Source organism: Tachypleus tridentatus, chromosome 6 (assembly GCF_004210375.1).
Source record: "Tachypleus tridentatus isolate NWPU-2018 chromosome 6, ASM421037v1, whole genome shotgun sequence".
NCBI classification, from domain to species: domain Eukaryota; kingdom Metazoa; phylum Arthropoda; class Merostomata; order Xiphosura; family Limulidae; genus Tachypleus; species Tachypleus tridentatus.
Window position 1 is genome coordinate 47,136,610 of NC_134830.1, and position 23,370 is coordinate 47,159,979.

Below are 23,370 nucleotides of genomic sequence, written 5' to 3' on the forward strand. Positions count from 1 at the left end.
TAACGTTACTCGAAATGTATGCTAGACGGAATATCGAATTATTCTACTTAGTTTAAGAGTTCCAGTATCGGAGATTACACACAAGTACAGGATTATTCATGGAATGTTCGGGGTTATCACGTTGTTTTGATGGGTTAATTTTTTTCCTTTTTGGAATAACTTAAGAGTTGTTCCAGAGACTAGAAAGTTCATAACACTAGTTTTACACTCTTCAGGTAGTTTGATTTGTAGTAAAAATACTTAGCAGAAGCTAAACCTGCAAATCCAAGTTTCTGGATGGAAAGTTTTGGGTGTGGGATTTAAAGTATTTTGGATTTTGAGTGTTACTGGGCGTTATTCGTTTACGAGATCCGTGAACCTTATCTTTAGTGGAGTCATACTAAGAGTACATAAATATATCTGAGTGAAGTCCTTGGACATGAACCTATAAAAGGTAGTTTGAAAATTTTACTTGTATGGGTTGTCGAATACTTGAATATTATTCATAGTTTGCGTAGATAAAAAGCTACACGTATATCAATTTTATTATGAAGTATGTTTTTGTGCGTTGCCTTTCTTGATGTTGGGGGTTATTGCCTTAATTATTTACCCAAACAAAATTCTTAATGTTTCATCTATTTAGTAATTACATTTACCATGCATCTATGTAAAGAGGGGATATGGTTGATAACTCCAATAAATTTTGGATACAAGAGCGAGTTCTTGGCTTGATAATTTTAGGTACAAGCGATTTTTTCAGATGAGTTTCGAAGATGAGGTTAATTTTATCATGTGGGTTAACAGTTTGGTTACACGTTCTTCGTATGTTAGATACCTAATTAGTTTGATGTTTTTTGCCAATGGTTACATTGACATTAATCCTTTCTTATCGGTGAAATGGTTATGTTTATGCGTTTGTTTAGGTTTAAGAGCAGCTTTCCGTTAGGATTGCATTTTACTTTTGTAAACAACTTTCTGGACTACCAACTGTTTTGATCCATTTTCATGAGAACCTGGACATAGCACATTCGTGGGTTCAACTACGTCTAGTGGTTTTGTTGCAATATGAAAAGTTGTACTTAACACATTTAACATTCTGCTAATCGTTTAAATGATTTAGTGCGCTTAGATGTTTAGTATTAAGAGGCTTCGTACTTTGAGCCAAGAAATGTGCGCGAATTTCATTGGTAAGCGAATGTACTTTTAAGATGTTGGAATACTTTAAAGTAGATGTTTATCGTACTATCTTTGTTCCGATACGTGTTAGTATTATTTCAATCTCAGGCTTGAAGTTATTATTTGACTTTGAAGTATTGTTAGATAATTAAGTAATGATTACATTAGATATTATATGAACATGGTAAGGTTTAGTTTGTATTACGAGATTAAGAAACTTACCGTCGATATGCTGCTCAGTGTTAGTGGTGAATAATTCAGGTGTTGCGATCTTGTTTATACAACAACCCAATTTCACATTTCTTCGAACATGAACCCTTCCCGTGAAAGATATATCCTGCACAGGTAGTGGTTCCCGATCTTTTCTGAAAAGATGCATTGAATCCATATAATTGGAATTGTAAGACATTTGTATTACATACGTTTGAGGAAAGGTACTTAATATAAATTCGGTATTTACAGCGAGAAGTGTTACGTTTTAGGAGTTTGTTATAAATTAGTGCGAAATATTAGTCTATAGGACAGACATTAATTACCCTCAAAATAAAATTAAGATGCTTAATCCAATCATACACAATGGTTATATTGCTTTTTGTCAAACATATTTCAAGACTCGTACATTAGAGTACTATTAATGAAGAGGGTAGATGTTTATTCAATTTAAAATAAAGGTATAGTAACTTAAGGGGTGGAAACTAAAGTAATCGAGTCGTTTACAAAAGTAGATGTTTTGAAGCTAAGGACAAAGCTGCAGAAGGAGCTTTATGCTGTTGTGCACCGCTGCTATTGATTTAAAAAGGACAAAGTAAGAAGTTTATATTTAAAAACGATAAAGTAAAGTTTTCTTAATTATTACATCTGAAATGTTATACTTACCTAGTAACTACTGCCAACATTTCCTGAACATTAATATCTCTTGACCTATATAGAGTTATTTCTCTTCCTTCCACCCCGTCACATAAAACCTGCCCTTTGAAAACTTTGGTTCCTTTAATAAGCGTTTTGATTTGAGAATTTATTAGGACGACGTCTGTAAGATAATATTTAATCGATGTCTTTAAGCGCATTTACAATTTTCATTTAGTTTGTATGAACAATGCGATTATATTTTTCTTTAAAAAAAAATTTAATAAAGCAGACAAGCGAGTTTTTAAAAACGTTAATATTACATGTGTTTGAATTCCATGAAATCTAAATGAGAAACAATGTATATGCCCTAATTAATTAATAGAAGAGACATTTTATAATTACCTTAGCGTTGCTACGAATTAACGCAGTTACCAAGTTACAAAATCAATTGTTCACATTGATTGTTACATTTAAACTAAATCAACCATACAACTTACCTTCCAGTAATGAATACATCTTTTCTACTTCAATTTCTAAGTCCTCGATGTTTTTGGCCAATAAAGATGCATCTGTCATTGTTTGCAACGTTTGTTTGTTTCCAATTAAGGCACCAAAAAACCCGTCGCTAGAGAAGTGATTGGAGACTACGCGATTTTGAATTACCTGGTTTCCTCTTTGACGGACAGAGTTTTTCAAGCGTTCTTCAATCACACGAGTTCGTTTTTCTTGTTCATCTATTTTTCTCTGAAGATAGTTTTATTAGTTAGTCTTAAACTACTGTAATAAGTATAAAATATTAAGCTTCCCAAAATTAAATTTCATCTGCTTCACACCGTGGCTGATGAAAAGACCAGTTAGCATTTGTAACTAAACTAGTGTACACAGCTTTACAGTTTAAAAAATTACAGCTACAGAGGTTTAGTACACAGTGATAAAATTTAGAAGAATGTATGAAAATAGTTCTCAAACGTCGCTGCTAATAACTTAAATATGAAAAGTGATTGAAATTTCACAAGGTAGTTGTAGGTCTAGAATTTTCTAATTGCTTGCCGACTTTAGATGTTTAAATCTAAAACTATTTTCGTCTTTTCGAAATTTAATTACATTATAGGTAATATATTAAGTGGCAAAATAACTCCGGACAATAACAGAAATTTGACATAGTCCGCGGTTCATAGCGTGATGTTCTAATAGTAACTGTTTAAAACCACGTAAAATAAAGGTGCGTGTGTGTGGTGAAGTTACAATTTTTAAGTTTCTTTTGGTTTTAGAAAAGAAAAGAGTAACCACCGAAAAAGTTAAACGACAAAGTTTATTTTAAGCTAGTTATACGTGATAGCTTTAGTTCTTGAAACAGTTGACCGAATTGTATGATAGTCATTACCTTTAGATGAAAGAAAAGTTTTTCCATGTTACTAAGGCTCACAACTTTTGGATTAGGCACCTCGTTGTAGTGATACCAAAACCTGTACATGATGGTATGTCTCTCGTGAGGCACCACTAATATTTCAAAGTTTCTAGTAAAAAATGAAGTCATGCTATTTTTGGCTGGAGAATTCCAAATGTCGTAGTGGCAAGTAAACCCTAAAACATAAAAGTGTAAATAATAATTGAATACATTTTAGATCTTTGGGAATGTTTCAAAGCGATAGAGGATTAAGAAAATTATATCAGAAGAGTTTTGAATAGTAAAAGCCAAGCTATGTGATAACGAGACAAAGTTATGAATGCATCAGAACTGTATTTTAATAGTTTGACGTCACTTGAATAGTTTGTTATTGATAGGACTTTGACACAAAACATTCACACACACACACACCCAAGTCGTAGGTGTTTTCAGATTGAAGATTTATTTCGTATACAAATGTTTTGCCTACTTAATGAGATACAAATATGCATCGCCTTGAGAAACAGATCTATCCAGAAAGAGTTAAGTCATACCCCAGTCGTGGGAAGTAAAAAATGTAGCAACTTTTAATGGGGGTAAAACCCAAGAACAAATAGGTCAATAGCAAATGCCGTCCACGTATATCAAGCAACAGTGCACAATATTATCGAAAATTACCTAGATACGAAAAATCGTCAGAAGTTTCCTCGATGCTGTTTAACTGCCGCTTATTTTACGGCAGATGGAGTATTAGTATTTATGCTAATACATAAAACAGTAGCAGAGTTACCGCACGCATGAAATTCTATGTAATCAGGCTATTGAATGCATGTGTAAAAGGAAGGATGAATTTAAAACATGACGATTTTAGAATGAGACCTACGAAATAGAAAATACACTTTAAAGCTCATATGCACTAAAGTAGTCTTAACGTACTTCACCCTTCTTGAATTACATTCTGAATTCACAACAGAAATTAGTGTACAACTTCCTTTAAGGAGAAGGAAATAAGATACCCAAGTTAATCTTTAACAACGGACTAATTTTACAAAGATTCTTCCGTACGTATATGTAAGTATTTAAAGGAATAGAAATATTAACACTACCGTATCGAGTTGGGTGCAGTGTTAAATTTAAGTTAAAGATAAAATTATGCTTAAATGATTACCTTAATCCAAGTAAAAGGACTAAGTTACACTAAAGTCCAAAGCGAGTTCATATTTGTTTACAGGTTATGCAAAGTAATGATTTTGAAACATGAAGCTACCTGAGTCAGTTTGTTTTGCATAAAATATGTCTGGAGATAATCGATCTATATATCGAAAGTGGTAGTCAAAAGAAAGGAAGAAACCTCCAGAGGACTTTATTATTGCTTTACACGCGGGTACCCGCACACATTCTCCCTGAGCAGAGTTGAGATCTGTAAATTTTTGTTCGTCGTGTTGTCCACTACCACGAAACACTTTCCAACTCACACATATTGGAATACCTGTAAATAACCATAGCATTTCAAACGTTAAAGCATATTTCTTGAGGAATGTACACGTATTATCATAACGCTTAGTTTTTGCTCGTCAAAAATGTGCTTACATTTTTATTTACAGGGATGTAAATGTTAAAAAAAATTATCCAAAATTAAAATAGTATTAAGCACTAGGATAAAGTTTATTGATAAAATTAAGTACGATGAAGCTTTGCCCTAACTAATAAAGTTAGGGTTAATTTCTCTATCGGATATATAAGAACTTTCATATTTTTGGTTTAGAATTTATATATATATATTTTTTAATAGAAATCCTGAATTAAAGCAAAAATTAATGTTACATTAAAGAAAGATATTGATTTGATCACAGGTGTTTAGCGGTGTCTACTAATAATTATTATGGTGTTTTCATGTCGTCTTAGCTTGTACCAATACACCATCTGGTGGTTTAAAAACTTCAGGGTTTGTTGTCGCGAAACTTCCTAAATATGCAGAACTGGATTACCGGATTTCGTGCAGACCTATGAGGTATCTACGCTACCAATTTTTAATCTTAAAAGGTGAAGGCTAAGTGGAAGGCAACAAGTCAACTTCACCCAAACTAAAAAAGTTCCTTAAAGTGTGATGCACTTTAAGTGGGAACAGTAAGAATTACGCAATTTCTGATCATAACTCAGACATCTTGAACTCTACGCCTTGCTTGGTCTTCTATTAGTAGCTCACTCAGTGATAAATGTACTGTCTGTTTATAGTATTATAAATTCAATTCTAACAGCCTAAACAACCATCTAAAGTTTGCTGTAAAAGTATCAATTACGTGTAGGTGTTTCTAAACTAGAAAGTTTTAAATTGAGTAAAGTCATTTTTCTTTTTTAACTATCTCGGCGAATGAATTTCCTACATTAGAAAGAGCCGAGCAGATAAGTACAGATTAGAAGGCTACCTTTTAATTATCTTCGTTTATAAAACAGATCTATTACCCTAGGCGATACCTTAAACTTACCATCACCTTTCTGAAACCTTTCGAGCTTTGGAAGAAGTGAAGACCGGTCTTTGAAGACAAACCTGAAGACTGATAGTTGGGTGCTTCCCTTACTAGTCTCGCTGTTAAGCACCAATAGCGGCTCCGAATGGCAGACACCTGTGGGAACGTGTTTCCATTCAATACCTTTATGGAGGTCTATTATTTTCTGATAAAACTCAAGTTGAGGTTTCTCCCACTTAAAAATCCATTGATCTTTGCTGGTTGCTATAGCTACTAATCTGGCAGAAGCATATAAAAATACTTCAACATCAACGGCATATCGCACTTCTTTAACCCTGAAACAGAAAACCATCTTTAGATGATAATTGTGACGTAAACAGGTCTATATGTAGTTAATCGTAAACATGTTTTTGTTAAGTCTGTGTTGATGGAACAAAACACACTTAATTTCAGTTTTGTACAAGCCCTTCACCGTTGTAAACTTCTTTTGGAAGAGTAAATAAAAATTGTTTCTAATTATTCGAGAAGCTATTTCCAGTGAAATTATCTGTTGTAAAAAATATATCCGGTTTTAAAGTGTTTGCTTAGTTTCAGTAGTGTTAGTAAATGAACAACTAAGAATGAACACCTTAACGAAATCCAAAGTTCAACATGGTACCAGAAAGATACAATTTGACAGTAAGGAGCGAAAAAACGAAAAGAACTTTGAACAAATAAACCAAGAACATTATTAAACCAAAAGATACAGCTCAGTTCAGTAGCTTTGCGAGATGTTACTTTAACTAGTAGCACCGAGGACGAGAGATAAATCCGAAAGTATTATTCTAACTCAATATTTGAGCAGCAAAGTTTACACATGACTTTTATTACCCGTGTTATAACGCTCATCATGTTTCAGAATTCCCCCCCCCTCATACAAACTTGACTCAGATATATTTATTAACCGATGTTATATTAAGTTACAGCCGTGGCTATGGAGGATTCCACCTTATTATTCTAATATCCTACCTGCAAAGAAGGATTTTACCTATGAATGTCCAGTTGGCTAAGCGTTCACTTAAATTACAATAGCTAATCTAAATTTTTAAAATAACTATTATTGTAATCGTAATATTAAAATATCAGATTGGAATAAATTCCAAAATGTTCTCCACGAAGAGAATAGAATTTACAACATAAAACAAGATGCAAATATGAAATCGTTATCAATGAAACTTCATAGCTACAGCATGACCTCACCTTTGTATTTCATGCATGCTGAATTGCCCAGACGTTCGATCAACAGTCATGCGATATACAATAGCCCCATTTGTTGGAGCATCTCTTACGAACACACAGTTTTGCTGGAAACATACCACATCAGAAACGAAGCTCCACACCTCCCGAGTTCTCTGAATCACTCCAAGATCTGAATTACACAAGATTCAAATGATTGTTAACTTAACATCTACCTTTAAAAAAATAAATATAAAAAGCCATAGTTTCGTTTGTTCAAGTTCATAAAAGACGTTTATGATAGATACATTTAATTTTCTTCGCAGTTACAACCGACTTTAGTCTCACTCAACATTAAGTCTACAGAATGGATGTAATAGTTTCGAAATATGGAAGATAAATGCCAGTCAGAGTTAAAAATAATCTCCAATTCGACATCTTAGGTTTTAATTCATTGCTCAGTAGATGAGTATCACTTACTCCCCTTCCATCAGCAGTTAGTTGGTGGCAATTTTATCTATGAGGTCATCCCATAAGTAATGTCCGAAAATTTAATACAGAAAGTGAATTATCATTTCCGTCTTTGCAGAAGGTTTAAATGACTAAAATATGTATGACAGGTTTAAAAGTGTTCAGACAAATAAAAGACATTAACCAAACTCCACATTTTTAGATCATTAATCAAATAAACCTTTATGAAGACGGATGTGTCTAAGGAGTACATTGGGCATATAATGCTTTGAGTTTGAAAAAGGTAATAGTGCAGCAGGAACTACACGAAACGTTCAAGATGTTTATGGTGCAGAGTCTGTCAATGAAAGAAGATGTCGAAGGTGGTTTCAGAAGTTCATATCAGCTGACTACAGCTTAAGTGATGCGCCACGTTCAGGTCGCCCTGTTGAGTTCAATGATGACTTGCTGCTGGCTACACTTGAAGAGGATCGTGCTGTAACAGTTGAATAACTAGCGCAGAAGCTTAATTCAACCCATTCAACAGTTCAGTCATCTGCAACAGCTTGCAAATGTACCAAAACTTGGAAAATGGGTCCACCATGATTTGAAAGAAGCCAATCTTAGAGCAAGAGTGGGCATTCACACTGTCATTGATGTCACTAACCTGCCCAAAAAATGTTAAGCGCCGCAGACAATGGCTCAGTGCAGGTAAGCTGGCTAAAGCATAGCCCAAAAGAGTTTGGTGGAATATTGTTGGTGTGATCCACTTTAAGTTGCTGCCACTCAATGTAACGATTACATCAGACTTCTATTGTCAACAGTTGGAGCACTTGATTGTTGCACTGAAAGAAGAGGTCTGCTTTAATCATTGGTAAACATTTTTCATGACTAAAGACTACAGCAAAGATCAGATCTGCAAAGATTGAAGATCTAGACTAGGAAAAACTTCCAAATTCTCCTTATTCTCCGGAAACTGCCCCCATATGATTATCATCTGTTCAGAAGTTTGCAGGACTATCTTGATAGAAAAGAGCTTGAAACACAAAGATGTCAAAACTACTCTCTACATTCGTTTCACCCCAAACCCCAAGAATTTCATAGAAATAATATTTAGAAGTTTGTGAATCGTTGGTAGGAGGTAATTAATAATAATGGAAGGCACATCATTGATTAAATAACAAAAAACATTTGAAATCCTTTTTTTTCTGAACCTATAATCGGAGATTACTTAAGGGATGATGTGATATATTAAATTTCCTTTCACCTCCAGGAGGATGCGTCTCTAAAACATCTGTCTGTATACAGCATTTCGAGGTGTGGAATATTTTAAACGGTCTGTCTCTGTCAGGGTTTCTAAATTTTAGACAAGAAGCTCACGAGTAAAAGTAGAATTTAACAGTGTACCTACCAACTCCACGTATTTCATCTGCCCTGTGCGTGTTTTTTGCATAGTTGTTCAAAGTTGAATTTAAGATACCTGTTAAAGTAATCCTTCTCTTAAATCTGGCAAGCTGTAGACCCGAGTCTTGCTAGATGTTAACCATATTTCGATGGGGGGGGGGAAGTCACATACAAAAGTAAATCAAGTTCAGTATTTACTGACAAAAAATTGTGAAAAGAACAATTACATTAGCTGGATACTACTGAACTGTACACAGTTTAAAAATAGAAATAAATATGATTAAAATAGTTTACTATAGAAGTAAAATTAGTCATTTCCCTAAAATCAGATGGAAAGGAGATTAACGGATCTTCACAGTAGATCAATTTATAAGATAAAAACTTACTTTCTTGTGATAAAAAATACATTACTGTATTATCCTTAGTTCGACTGGTGTCAATCAGGAAGAAACTCACGAAACGTTCTTCTGCAATTATAAGTTTATTATATTCGAATCTTGGGTCGATTTGAAAGACGTTTACCAGTTGCTGAAACGTGGACAATAACGCTGATATGAAAACTTAGATAAAAAAATTAACTTGTACATTTATTACGCTTATATTTAATAAAATCGGAATAGAGGTTATGCAATCACAGTATCTGTACGTGAGCATTTAGTTACAAATGCAAGACTCCGAATGATCTGGGATCCTAATACTAATAGGATGTCATTATTATTAAAAGCAAAGTAAGGCCTAATCTGCAGTGTAGACATTTTTAAACGGATATTTAATACGTGAAAGTGTATAGCAGTACTAGTCTAAAGGAGTGGGACTTAAGTTTATACGTTTAAAATCAGTTGGGCGGATTATGCAAGTACATCTAACAGATGACAAGCTTATCTGTTCCTTATTTGCAAGGTTTTATTGTCAATTATAAATCGCAACTAGAGGTTTGGCATCTCTTAAATATATTATTTTGTAAAATACAAGTAAGCACCTTGGTCTTACAAAACATTTTAAAATGTTATCTGGCGAAACTGCATTTTAACATTACAAGATACTGCATTTTATTTTTAATGGATACTGAAATTCAGCCCTACAGTTAAAACTGTTGAGCAAAGGAGATTAATGAATTTTGTTTTTAGGTCCATTATTACTCAAGCATTTTTATTACACTACGTTGTTAACAAACACTTATGTCGATTTTTACTAGATTGGGATTTTGTCGGCGAAGAGCTACTGTGAATGTTGAAGTCTCAAGTTAAACGATATTAATGATTTAAAATGACTATAGTATATCTGAGGAAGGAAGAGTTTTTTGGTATTGTGAAAAATAAGCCACTGTAAACACGTATAATCAAACAAGCTACCGAATTTATAATTTTATATAATCTGCTAAACACTACCCAATATTGATAGAAGCTGACCCAGGTGGAAAAAAAAGTAATGAAAAAAATTAGCGTATTCTGCAATACTATTAATCCTTACTTTCTAATAGATCTGAAACGGATAAAGTAGTCAAAATAAATAGAGATTTTATAATTCAGTTTCTCACCGGATGATCCGTGTCAGTCAAGTTGTATAATACAAGTTCTGTTTTGCTCCACGTCCTCGAAACAAGTGATGAAATCATGAGATATTCTGGACCAAAGTCTTTCCCATGAAAAAATTGTGCATCTTTCAGAATACCTTTGAAGAGAAAAACATTATTGTACAACAGCAAAAAGCTTGAGAAGTAGGCGGTGAGAAACTAATAGTCTACGAATGGGGCACCTAGCTAGTACAGCGGTGTCTCCGGATTTACAACGTTAAAATTAGAGGTTCAATCCCCTCGGTGGGCTCAGCAGATAGCCTGATAAGAAAATAAACACACAACGAATGGGGGTTATATAAAAAGCATTTAATCAAATATTATAAAAACAGTATCAGCTATGCACTAATGTCAACTTATTACGTAGTTTAAGTATCTTTAAATTCGAAAACATTCTGGCGTAACTCGACGATTTAACAAAGATACATTTGTGAATTACGAAAAAAAAGATAACATTGGAAGATTTTTAAAATATGTTATAACACTCAATATTTGTTCGTTCTGAAAATCCGCGCGCGTACCGCATTTTATTTTAACGGATGCAAATAAAATTCGCATGTAAACAAACAATTTAGCAGATATTGTGCGAGAACATTAATTAGAAGCATAGTTTTTAACAAGTTAAGTTTGTTTTTCTATGATTTAACGTTATGTACTAATGGGGTTTAAGTGTACTTTAATTTTGTTAGAGCAAAATTTTGCCGAAAGATGTACACATGCTAGTGTTAATTTACAAATTTGAGATTTAAGACAAGTGGTCTTAAAATATTTCGTTATTTGACATTTGTAATTTATATCAATTTCAGAAATCATATTCTTATAGTAGTGCTGTTGGAAGAAAGATCCTTATTTAACTACAAATATTGTGCGAGTTTCTGCTGGTATTATTGTAATAGTCAGTGGTAATTAGATTTTTTTTGTTTTTTTAGGATAGCCAAAAAGTCAGCGTTGAGTGTTATGTTTCAAAAACAGTCATACTTACAGCAATTATAAAATTAAAAACCATTCAAGATAGATGTTATAGGTATTAACTTTAATTAAAATAGGGATTAATACCTATACCATTTGTCTTGAGAATACATTTTAATTTAAGTGGGTTTCTCGTCATCACGAAGTTTAAAACAGTTTGTAAAAGTTACGCACAACTAGATTCCTTACCTTCCATTTCAATAGTAGATACTTCAGATATTTTTAGTGTTCTTGCCGGTATAGGTTCGTACACGCTGAATGAATTCCGTTTGATTGCAAGTAAAATAACTTTGCTTCGAAATACGGTGCTTCTCCATTTATGGACTCCCAGAGTACCACGTGGTGGGGTTAGTGTAGTGATAGCATCGAGATGCACTATTGATTATTTACAATAACGTTGGTTATCTTTATCCTGTACATCTTAAAATTACATATATAGAGAAGAAAAAAGCTTAAAAGTAAAAGAACAATAGAAAATAGCGTGTAAAGAACATTAGAAACAGTTATATTTTTTAATGTACTATCGAGAGCTCCTTCTGCGAGGTATAAACAACCCGGGTCTGAAAGTGGAGACAGTGAATATTTTAACATTTCTATATTCCATGTATTAAAAAGAAAAACTCCAGGTATGAAGTAGCCTATAAAGATGAGCCTAAAAGTGGATAATTTTTAGATTAAAAAAATTTGACTTTTGTTCATTTGTTTTGCGTTTATCACACAAACACTAACTATTTCAAAAACCATACCAATGTAAACATTTTGAAATATTATGGCAAAGTTAAATTTAAAGTGAAAGTTTTGAAACGACGGTTAGCACAACTGTAAATATCCAAAATGGGGGAGGGTTATCTCAGTTTGGAAATTTTGATGCCCCAGGAATAAAATTTATACGTGTTGCCAACACGCCAGGTTATTAACGTTCTTACATCATTTAAGATGTGAACAGAGAAGACAATTACAGTGAGCCTGAAATATTTTCCATCCGAACGACTATCATTGGTTTTCACAAATGACAGAAGCAAAGTTATAAATCTGAAGATTAGACTTTGAGGTATAATTAATAGTTTTACCTGTTGCAATTTTAGTTTTTTTTTTTTTTTTAATACAAGGAGTATTCCCCTTAAAAGTAAAAAAAAAAAAAACCAACAAAAACTTGAATTTTTTTTAATAACAATTAGGTTATCGATGAATCAGTCACATTATACTTTCCATTCCGGAGCACACAAATGAACGTTAACAAAAAGTACAAGATTGTTGCATAATACCGAAACTGAGTTCTCGTTCCATTGTTTTGAGAAGCAGTTTTAACCGTTTCAGAAACAAGTCTTATTACTCCGTTACTAATCCTGTATTTATTTCAATGACGTAATATCCACTGAAATATTCAATAATGTCAGTTGAAAGAAAAAAAACCTGTAAACCGAAATGAACAGCAGAAAAGAAACAAGCAGTATAGATTCCGATGCACATTAGAGGTGAAAATTAGACGTTTCACTTAGAATAATGTAAGACGAAAGTGAAATTTGGTTTACATTTATAACAAACCATTAAGGTTTTGGTAAACAACATTTGTACTTTACATCCGATAATTGTTTATTATAGGTAACTAAGGCATTTATAATGTTGGTTATATGACATCAATATCCAGCAGTCTTCATGCAACTAAACGCCAACCTTACTAGTAACAGGGAAACCTATTTTTGAACTTGTTAAAATTTATTTTGACAGTTTCAGTAATTGTTGTTTGAAGCTTTACTGTATTTGTCAAACAGTTATTATAAAAACTGGAGTGGAAGCTTTAGGAGATAAATTTATTAGCTATCTTTAACAATCGGAGAGATCCATTTCTAGTTCCCTTTTCCCGAGGAAAAGAGAATTTGATCAAATTTCAGACAACAATTTAATATCAATTTAATTTTTCCCATTTCAAACTAATTTTCAAACATTAACACATCATCCAAGTTAAAACGGTACTCTTTAGCTCTTTCCTTTCTGTTGAAATTTTATTATGTATATGTACTTGCATGGAAAAGGGAAAGAAATAAAAAGTAATTTTGCAGTTCATAATCTTAACTGCGTTTACAAACAAGAGTAAATAAATGTTTAGGTATAATACACCTAATTTCTGACAGCGAGTTAATATTTGGAATACATATACAGGGTTATGGATTGTTCTCACAAATTTGAAAACTTGCCTTCTCTGCTTCCAAAGTCATATCCTTTAATATAACTTGTCCAAATATCTTTGTTAATTGTTGGGATTTCCAAATATAAGTGCTCTAATGAGTCTCTTTGCCATTCAAGACCATCCGAAATTTCCCTTTGAACCTTATAAGTCCTTTCATCCTTTTGGTTGTAAGGAGGTAGGTTCAAGGGTTCCCGTTTCAATTCCTGTTGTTCTCTGTGCACGTGAAATTCTGGTGTTCTGGCGCATCACTTACCCACGGAGTTGCTTTGGAATGGAGAGGTTCATATTGCCTTACAACAGCCAGAGTAGCCTTTTCCAGAGCTTCGTTAAAAATCGTGTGTTGGACATCACTTTCATCTGTTAAACTTTCAGAGTCCTGTAAAATGTTATTTAAAAAAAATTGAATTTGTTTTTCACTACCTTTATAATTGAGAATCATAAAACCCAAATCCAGAAATACATGTCATTGTGTTATATTCTTTGCTTGAATACAATTTCTGCCCCCCCCCCCCCAGTTTTTGTTGCCATTCTTACTATACAGGGTCGTAGATGTTTTACACCCGATGGGGAGGGGGGGAAGGGAGGGAATGATGTTTGCAACCACTTATATGGACTGTTCAATTTGCAAATTGGCAATCTCCGATTACGTGAACGTGAAAGCTGTAAACGTTCAGTCACAGAGTGATCTTGTTGCCACGATATTTGCATTTATACTTAGGCCTACTGACTGATACTTTCGAACTATCGCTTAGATTAGAAAAACTTAGAAGCACGCCTATATTAAAGATGTACATTTCGGCTGTTGAAAAAGCCTACATCTAGGCCTAATTATATAACTTGCTTAGTAAGAAAACGAGAATCACAAGAACAAACAATTTGTAGGCCTATGATGCAATAAAACAATTCAGACTAAACTGTAGGGGGGGGAGATGATTGTATGCACCATACCACTCACCTAAAATGAAGGGGGGATGTATTCTCCCATCCCCCGTAGGATCTACGCCCCTGTTACTATATAACTGTTACATGAAATAGAAATAGTTTTGTAAAACTTCTGTCGAACGTGTTCAGTGGTACAAACTAATTCACAATAGAAGTTAACAAATTTAAACCGGTCACATCTTGATATGCTATAATACTAAATTTGGACGCGTACGAATGTTTTGGCAAATATGACTAGTTTCAGGCGAAACAAAACGAACTAAGATATAACCCCCCGTGAAAATTACCGTACATAAATACTTTATCTTCACAAATATACTGAACTAAGTTTTATATAAATATTTGTGAAAAGTAAGGGCAAGAATAGCTGTTTATACTTAAATATATTACTTTAAAAACGTCAATTTATATAAAAATAGTATTAAAACTGAGAAATATCAGAGGAAACTTAAGTTCCATAATCAAAGTTCAAACTTTTTCCTTGTACGTAAAAGAGTTTGTAGTGAACAACGTTTAATAAAATGAATTAAAAAAAAAATCAAAGTAATCATAAAAGTTGCTCGTAACTTGCAAGTATTTGATAAAAATCACCTTTTACTCATGTCAGTATTTTCTATACGCAATTAAATGTGTATAAGAAACTCGAAACAGTTTTATGTATCTGTTCAAAATTAAGGCTTTAGTCATTTTCCTTCAGTCCACCTCGGATATTTAAGTCTCGTTAATTATAATTTTTGCTCCTATAAACAAAGTTTTACAAAAATTCCCCCTTAATAAAAAAGGGAATTTGTTTTCACATGGCTTGAATGCATTTTGATTTTTTGTAGCTTTATGACTGGAAAAAAAACTACCTGAACCAAAAGTTAAATTGCAGTTAACTTTAAGTACGTTGTACAAAGTCTTCGGCCTAACGAGAAGAGGAAATTTCTTTATTATGGTGAATTGTATGAAGTGCTATAACGTTATTCCTTCAAAAGTTTCAAATGATATGACAAAACACCAGAAATAGACTTAATTTTGTGGTTTCAATGGAATAAAATCATTTATTTTAAAGTCTTCAGTTAAAGTTCACTGCCTTACATTGAAAACATTTTAAATTCATAATATATTAAACCAAAAACTACCACTAAGTTTCTCTATTCTGGAGTTAAGGATTTTTTGTTTTGTTATAGAAATCTTACTTACTGATTTTGCATTTTTCACCTTCGCCAGGATGGGTTGAATAACATTTAAACACACTATTACTTTGATCGTCGAAATCACCCACATTTTCCACATAGTGATATTCTAGCGGTGTCAGCAGAAACTAAAGTATTGGCAGAGCTGCGGGTACAAAAAAAAAACATCCTTTAAATGTTTGTAAATTATCTTCTCTTTGCTTCACCCTCAGGGTTGTTTTTTTTTGTTTGTTTTTAAGGGGGAGGAGGAAGAAGAAGAGGGAAATAACCGACAAAAATATAATATTCAACTCAAACTAAAATAATTATTCACTTGAAGATCATCTGTAAATTTAATGTTAATAATTTACCTGTTAAAAGGTAGCATATACAAAGAACTATAAAACATGTATGCAGTCATCACTTAGTTCTGACTAACTGTTCACTTTCCAAAACCTTTCAATTGTTCGTAGAATTGTTCGTTTTCGAATGTTGCGCAAAATTCTCAAAGGCTATCTGCGCTAGCCGTCCCTAATTTAGCAGTGTAAGACTAGAGGGAAGGCAGCTAGTCATCACCACCTTTTGCAAACTCTTGGGCTACTCTTTTACCAACGAATAGTGGGATTGATCATAACATAACGCCCCCACGGATGGCAGGGCGAGCATGTTTGGTGCGACCGGGATGTTTGTAGAAGTTAAGTCACATCTTTAGCATTTCTTTAAGTTTTAGTATAATAAACAAGTACAGTAATGTTACAAAACGTGCCAAAATACATTTTTGTACCTTTTCCAATACATTGAGATAAATGAAGATATAGTTTTCTACTGATGAAAAGACAGACATCCATTCATTCATCTATTACACGCGCATTACAAAATACGTATTCCTAGCATCAACCACAAGTTCAAACTAGTTTTTTTTACGACTCCCAATATCTTAAAATTATTCGCATAAAACATCGAGCAACAGTTGTAACAATAAGTAACGGTTAGATTGATTCATGTGTAGCAAGTACGCTCCTGGTGAAAACTACAGACTTAAAGAACGTACCTTATGTGAATATACTCTCAACACTCCACAAACCATAATCTGTAAACACCCAAGGTGTGAAAAATCAGATACTCTGGGTAGATGTACATCAGAATCACTATTAGTATACAGACAAACAACACATAACTGCAGAACTCACATTAAGATAACCTAAGTGCAAGTTTATCCAGAAACCTCAAAACTCACCATAAAAGTCAACGAAACAAGTCGACGAACACGCCAGATATTATTAACCAACGAGAAGTTTTTATATTACTAAAGATCCAAAATATTTTTAACTAAACATTGTTTTAGTCTGTTAGTCAAATCCTAAGGGTTCGTCATTGTTCATGCAAATGAATACCATAAAATATTCCCAAACATGCAACAAGATCCGTCATGTACACCTTCTTGTGATAAAAGACTTGACCAAATGCTAAGTGATGTGTTCAACCGTAATAAATACCTACTGGTTAAGTTGCACAAGCCATTAAGATCGTACATTAGTATTAAAGGTTGCTTCCATCATTGGACACAAATTCAGTGTACAGTACAAGATCCTCAAGTAGTCAACTTTTATTAAATCAATGATGTGTACTTCCTGTACCATGCTCTTTGTCACCTTAAGGAGATACGTTAATTGTAATAACGATTTAGAACTGGATACTTTACCTTGTGGTAAAGTAACACATGAAACCAATTGAAACGAATACTACTACAAATTAAAAAAACAACCTCAGAAAACATTTATTCTTACCTACAAAGACCGACTCATGCACACCACAACTATACAGCGCCCCCAAGCCTTGTCCACCACGACCAATAATGTCGCCCTGTGAATCACTTAAATACAACCTCGGTAAGTGTATTTTCTAAATACGTAACATCAGCCAGCTCCTTTTTGAAAGACTCTTTTTAACTTTAAATATAGTCTTAATCAACTAAATCACAAAGTCTTAGTTGCTGGTTGTGATGTAATCTCCCTCTTAACAAAAGTCCCAACAACTGAAGCCTGCAAGATAGCTTTAGAACTTTATATCCAAAACCCCAACCCATTGATACACACCCACAGCAACCAATTAGAAACCCTAACTTTATGTTCATTAACCAAAACTCCCTACAAATAAATGGCCTAAGTATGGGGAATCAATCCCATGTCACCAGTTCTAGCAAACATTTTTACGACACAGATTGAATTTCAAGCGATCAATTCTGCCTTACACCGACCACTATACTGGTACAGGTACGATGATGATACAGTTGCTAGATTCACATTTACAGAACACCCCCCCCCCCCAATCACGTTAACTCGATACACCATAACAATTAAGTTCACTTGTGAACAGGGAAAAACTAACCAAACAGCATTTTTTAACCTCAACAATCACTAGAACTGATACACGATTCAAAACAAAAATCCGCAAAAAAAAAAAAAATCACCCATACTGGATCACACATTCCCTGAAACTCAGCCCATGAAACAAAACAAAACCTTAACATATTAAGAAAATAAACAAATACAGCCACAAAACTATGCTCACCCAGTGAAACTGACGATGGCATCAACAAAATAAACGCTTATACTTTGCCTACCATATGTTCCCGAAATCAGCGAAAAATAACAAACATTTTGAAAAAAAAAACTTTTAGCAAAACATTCTAGTAAACACCAAATTTATTTAAAAACCAGCTACAATACTAAAGTACATACTATGTAAAAATTACACTGACGAACACAAAGTATAATTTAAGATACAATGGAACAACTGCCATGACTTCTATATTGGAGAAATAAGCAGAAAAATGGAAACCAGATTGAAAGAACGCAAAAACACATTCACATATTTTTGATCACTGCAAATCAAATAAACATAACCATAGAAGACACCCAGATATTAAGTAGGGGAACAAATATAAACAAATGCAACAAAAAAAAAAAATCAAAGAAACCCTACTTATACCGCAACTAAAACCAAAATTAAACCCATGTAAAGAAACTTTTATACCCATACTGGCCCAACATGGCCAGGTGGGTTAAGGTGTGCGACTCGTAATCCGAAGGTCGCGGGTTTGCATCCCCGTCGCACCAAACATGCTCGCCTTTTCAGCCGTGGGGGCGTTATAATGTAACGATCAATCCCATTATTCGTTGGTAAAAGAGTAGCCCAAGAGTTGGCGAAAGGTGGTGATGACTAGCTGCCTTCCCTCTAGTCTTACACTGTTAAATTAGGGATTGCTAGCGCAGATAGCCCTCGATTAGCTTCGCGCGAAATTAAAAAAAACTATACTAATTAATAACCTAACATCCACCTGCAACGCCGCCTACAATACGGTACTCATGTATACTCTCGTCCAAAGACATGGGTGCCGTTTACGGTCGCATTTAAACACTTTCTCTTTCTTTACCTGAAGATGACCTAGGAAGATAGGTCCAAACGTTGTTCTCTCCTTGTCAGTAAAAGTGTTAATACCTGTACCAGCCGTTCCGAGATACATTTTTTTATTTCAAGCGAGTTTCTCGTAATCAAGAAGACTGATTAAGTTAATCATTTATACCAACCATGAAATCGTTTTGCCAAACCATTAGAAAATACTTATCGAATACAGCATAATAAATACCAACGAACATTCATACAGCTACTACTTATCAAGAAGCGAGAGCTTCGATCAATAGCCTTAAAACAAAAATATTCTTTAACCCAAAGCTTCGCCAATTCAGCAATTTAACTTTGCGTAGGTTTTCGAAATAAGATTCGTAATTATCATTTTAAATATTGGAAAATAAGATAATTTTATTGCAATTTAGATACCAAGTGAGCCATATATATATATATGCACACAAACACAAAATTTTACCGCATTATGTTTTATTGGAATTTTCTTTATCTTCAGGAGTTCGTTTAAACTTTGAGTTAAAATGTCTTCATTAAAAATAAACAACTAATGCTTAAGCTCCACTGTTATTTCCTTGCCTGATTACCTTTACATACTAATTTAAAAATAAAGAAACAAAAAAAAAAACCAATACCTTCCCAATACTTGGAAAGCTTAAGCAACAATGACCGTTCAGATGTCTTATATACTGCAGTATAGTGCTGGAGGTATGAGCAGCCAAAGTTTTGTGTAGGGGTGAAGGGTATATATATTATCATACTGACGTAAATGGCAAGCTAACTTTTGTCGCAAAAGGAGTTTATTTGTTTGTTTTGGAATTTCGCACAAAGCTACTCGAGGGCTATCTGCGCTAACCGTCCCTAATTTTACAGTGTAAGACTAGAGGGAAGGCAGCTAGTCATCACCACCCACCACCAACTCTTGGGCTACTCTTTTACCAACGAATAGTGGGATTGACCGTACATTATAACGCCCACACGGCTGAGAGGGCGAGCATGTTTGGGGCGACCGGGATGCGAACCCGCGATCCTCAGATTACGAGTCGCACGCCTTAACATGCTTGACCATGCCGGGCCATGGTAAAGGAGTAGAGCACAACGCAGGAGAAAGTGAAAGATCGTAACCTCCAGCACGTGAGTCCAAAAATCTTCCCCGCGAATTTGTTAATTATTTGTTGTTTTGTACTTGCCATTTGGTGCATTTTGGAACGTAATTTTAAGTTTCCGTAGGGGTTAAGAATAATAACTATGTTTACAGTTCACTTTACACCTTTAGTACAACTTGTCTTCCAACTGTACGGCCCAGCATGGCTAAGTGGGTTAGGGCGTTCGACTCGTAATCTGAGGGTCGTGGGTTCGAATCACTGTCACACCAAACATGCTTGTCTTTCGAAAACCCGTGGGGGCGTTATAAAGTGATGATCAATTCCACTATTCGTTATTAATAGAGCAGCTCAAGAGTTGGCGGTGAGTGGTGATGACTACCTGCCTTCCCTCTAGTCTTACACTGTTAAATTAGGGACGGCTAGCGCAGATAACCATCGTGTAGATTTGCACGGAATTCAAAACCAACAAAACCTAAAGGTAATTATGTATGAAAACTGTAATTAAATTCATATTTACGAAACAGTAATATGCCATTATATAGCTGAATAAGGACAACAAGGAACTGAAAAGGAGTTTAATAATTCTCTTTATTGTTCTCCAGTTAAAAGAAAACAGTTAAAATACGCTAGGAATCTTCTCATCTATGTGATATTTTGCCGTAAGAAAACCTCAAAATATTAATAGCATCGATTTACGTTTGCTATTCTCCAGAGGAAAAAAAGAGAATTCTATAACGTATTCGCAGTTTATCCATCTATGAATAACTCTCTCATAAAAGTTTTTTTGTTTGTTTTTTTGGATTTCGCGCCTAGTTACACAAGGGCTATCTGCGCTAGCCGTCCCTAATTTAACAGTGTAACATTAGATGGAAGGCAGCTAGTCATTACCACCCAACGTCAACTCTTGGGCTACTCTTTTACCAACGAATAGTGGAATTGTCTGTCACATTGTAACGCCCCCACGGCTAAAAGGGGTGAGCATGTTTGGTGCGACGGGAATTCGGACCCTCCCATAAAAAGACTACAACATATTATCGTGGTCACATTATACACCCCCACGGCTGGGAGGGCGAGCATGTTTAGCGCGACGCGGGCGCGAACCCGCGACCCTCGGATTACGAGTCGCACGCCTTACGCGCTAGGCCATGCCGGGCCCCATTAAATGTGATGTGAAGAATAAATGGGGCTTGAAAGGTAATACAATTAAAAGTTACAAGTAACATTTCAATACCATCATATGCGTTAATTATTTGCTAGAAGTAGCATTGCTCCCTATCACACTAATTTAGCGGAAGTTCTGAGGGCCTATAACATTAAAAATCAGGCTTCGATATCCACGTTGAACACAGCATAGACATAACTTTGGGCTCAACAGGAAAGAAAAAAGGTATTGATTTTCTTCAAACGTAATAATTATGGTCTTATACGCAGTAAAATTCTAGCAATCTAGATCGTAAAGAGCCGTGGGGGCGTTATAATGTTGTGATCAATTCCACTATTCGTTGGAAAAAGAGTAGCCCAAGAGTTGGCGGTGGGCTTCGACCGAAATGTTGTTCGCTCATCAACATAAAAATATTTTCTCAACCCAAACGAGCCGTTTTTACATATATATTTTCTCTACAAGTGGGTTTTCTCGTCATCACTGATTGTTACTTTTTCATATTGTTGCCTCCCGCTAGTACAGCAGTAAGTCTACGGATTTACAACGCTAAAATCAGGGGTTCGATTTCCTTCGGTGGGCCCAGCAGATAGCCCGATGTGGCTTTGCTATAAGAAACATATACACACGCACACACTCATATTGTTATCCTTCATCAATATAGACAAACGAAACGGAGAACTTTTTGTTCGTTTGTTGTTAAGCGCAAAGCCACAGGACGGGCTATCTATGCTGTGCCCACCACTAACATCAAACCTCTACTTTTAGCGTTCTAAGTCTGAAGACTTACTACTGTGCTACTGGGGATTTGGGGAAAGTTAACTCCTGAGGCTTTTGAAAGGCGTTATTTTTAAAACTATGAAACATGTAGTTCGTTCAGAGTACTTCTATAATATGCTATGTTGTTTGTTTGTTTTGTTGTGAAGCGCGAAACTACACAATGATTATCTGTGATGTGTCCATCGCAAGCATCGAAAACCCAGTTTTTAGTGGTGTTGTACCTCAGACTTATCACTGAACGTCTAAGACGGAGGAGCTCCCCATTATTTCATTGTATTTCTATCTCGTTACAATGTAGAAAATAACAGGAAATAAGTTCATGGTTTGCGCTCCGTAACCACCAATTAAAAAATGACGCCTCCGTGTGTGCGCTAGTGATGGTCAAATCTCACTATTCAATTACGGCAGTTCGCGAGTCGGTAGTGGGTAATGTTGACTAGTTGCGTTTTCTTTAGTCTTTCATTTGAAAATCAGCAACTAATGGCGCTGATAGACCTCGATTAGCTTTAACCAAAAACAACAAGAAATCACTTTCGATGGTCAACTACTGGCTGTACAGCACTCTCGATCCTTCTACCATACGCTCATGTGTAGATAATATTTCTATTAATTATGTAAATAATTTGGTTATCTTAAATTCTGCAATACTTTATTTATTTATGTCTAATGAAAATAAATTAAATAAATAACGTGTCATTTTATAATTTGATAATTTTGATAAAACAAAAACACTTGAGATGATTCAATTCAATTAATTTATACACCTATTGGTCTTTAAAGGCGATAATGATCTTGTGCGTACACTCACGTAGAAAATAATCCATTCTAGGTTGCATATATCTTTGTTGAAATGTCGTAGTATATGAATATCTTGCTAATGTGTGTATTTAGATTTGTTAAATTCTACAAGATTTCGTGGTGAAACTTTAGCAAAACAAAATCATGTTTATAACTTATATTTACCAGATACTGTTGCCGGAAATATCTTCTACCCTTAATGTATATCTTTGTTTCGAATCCGAAATCCTCGGACATATCAGTTTAATATATTAACCGTTTGGCCATCTTCGGCGTCGTTTTTTTCTCGGCTTTGTCATTACAATCCTTTAAGCTCTATAGGTTTGGTTTGCTCTGACTTTTGCACA

General features: G+C 34.5%; 1 protein-coding gene across 1 annotated transcript in view; it reads right to left on the minus strand.

The window, feature by feature from the left end:
• LOC143252407 (uncharacterized) overlaps positions 1-17,643 on the minus strand; it is a 37,175-nt gene extending 19,532 nt beyond the window's left edge. Inside the window, exons 1-13 of the mRNA XM_076504487.1 lie at positions 17,545-17,643; positions 15,786-15,923; positions 13,666-14,034; positions 11,660-11,845; positions 10,466-10,599; positions 9,315-9,456; positions 7,099-7,267; positions 5,878-6,194; positions 4,659-4,880; positions 3,389-3,588; positions 2,502-2,748; positions 2,032-2,185; positions 1,378-1,520 (exon numbers count right to left, since the gene is read on the minus strand). Coding sequence (XP_076360602.1) covers positions 1,378-1,520; positions 2,032-2,185; positions 2,502-2,748; positions 3,389-3,588; positions 4,659-4,880; positions 5,878-6,194; positions 7,099-7,267; positions 9,315-9,456; positions 10,466-10,599; positions 11,660-11,666 — 1,735 coding nt within the window. The 5' untranslated portion in view covers positions 11,667-11,845; positions 13,666-14,034; positions 15,786-15,923; positions 17,545-17,643. The remainder of the gene's footprint in view (positions 1-1,377; positions 1,521-2,031; positions 2,186-2,501; positions 2,749-3,388; positions 3,589-4,658; positions 4,881-5,877; positions 6,195-7,098; positions 7,268-9,314; positions 9,457-10,465; positions 10,600-11,659; positions 11,846-13,665; positions 14,035-15,785; positions 15,924-17,544) is intronic.
• Positions 17,644-23,370: the final 5,727 nt, after the last annotated feature.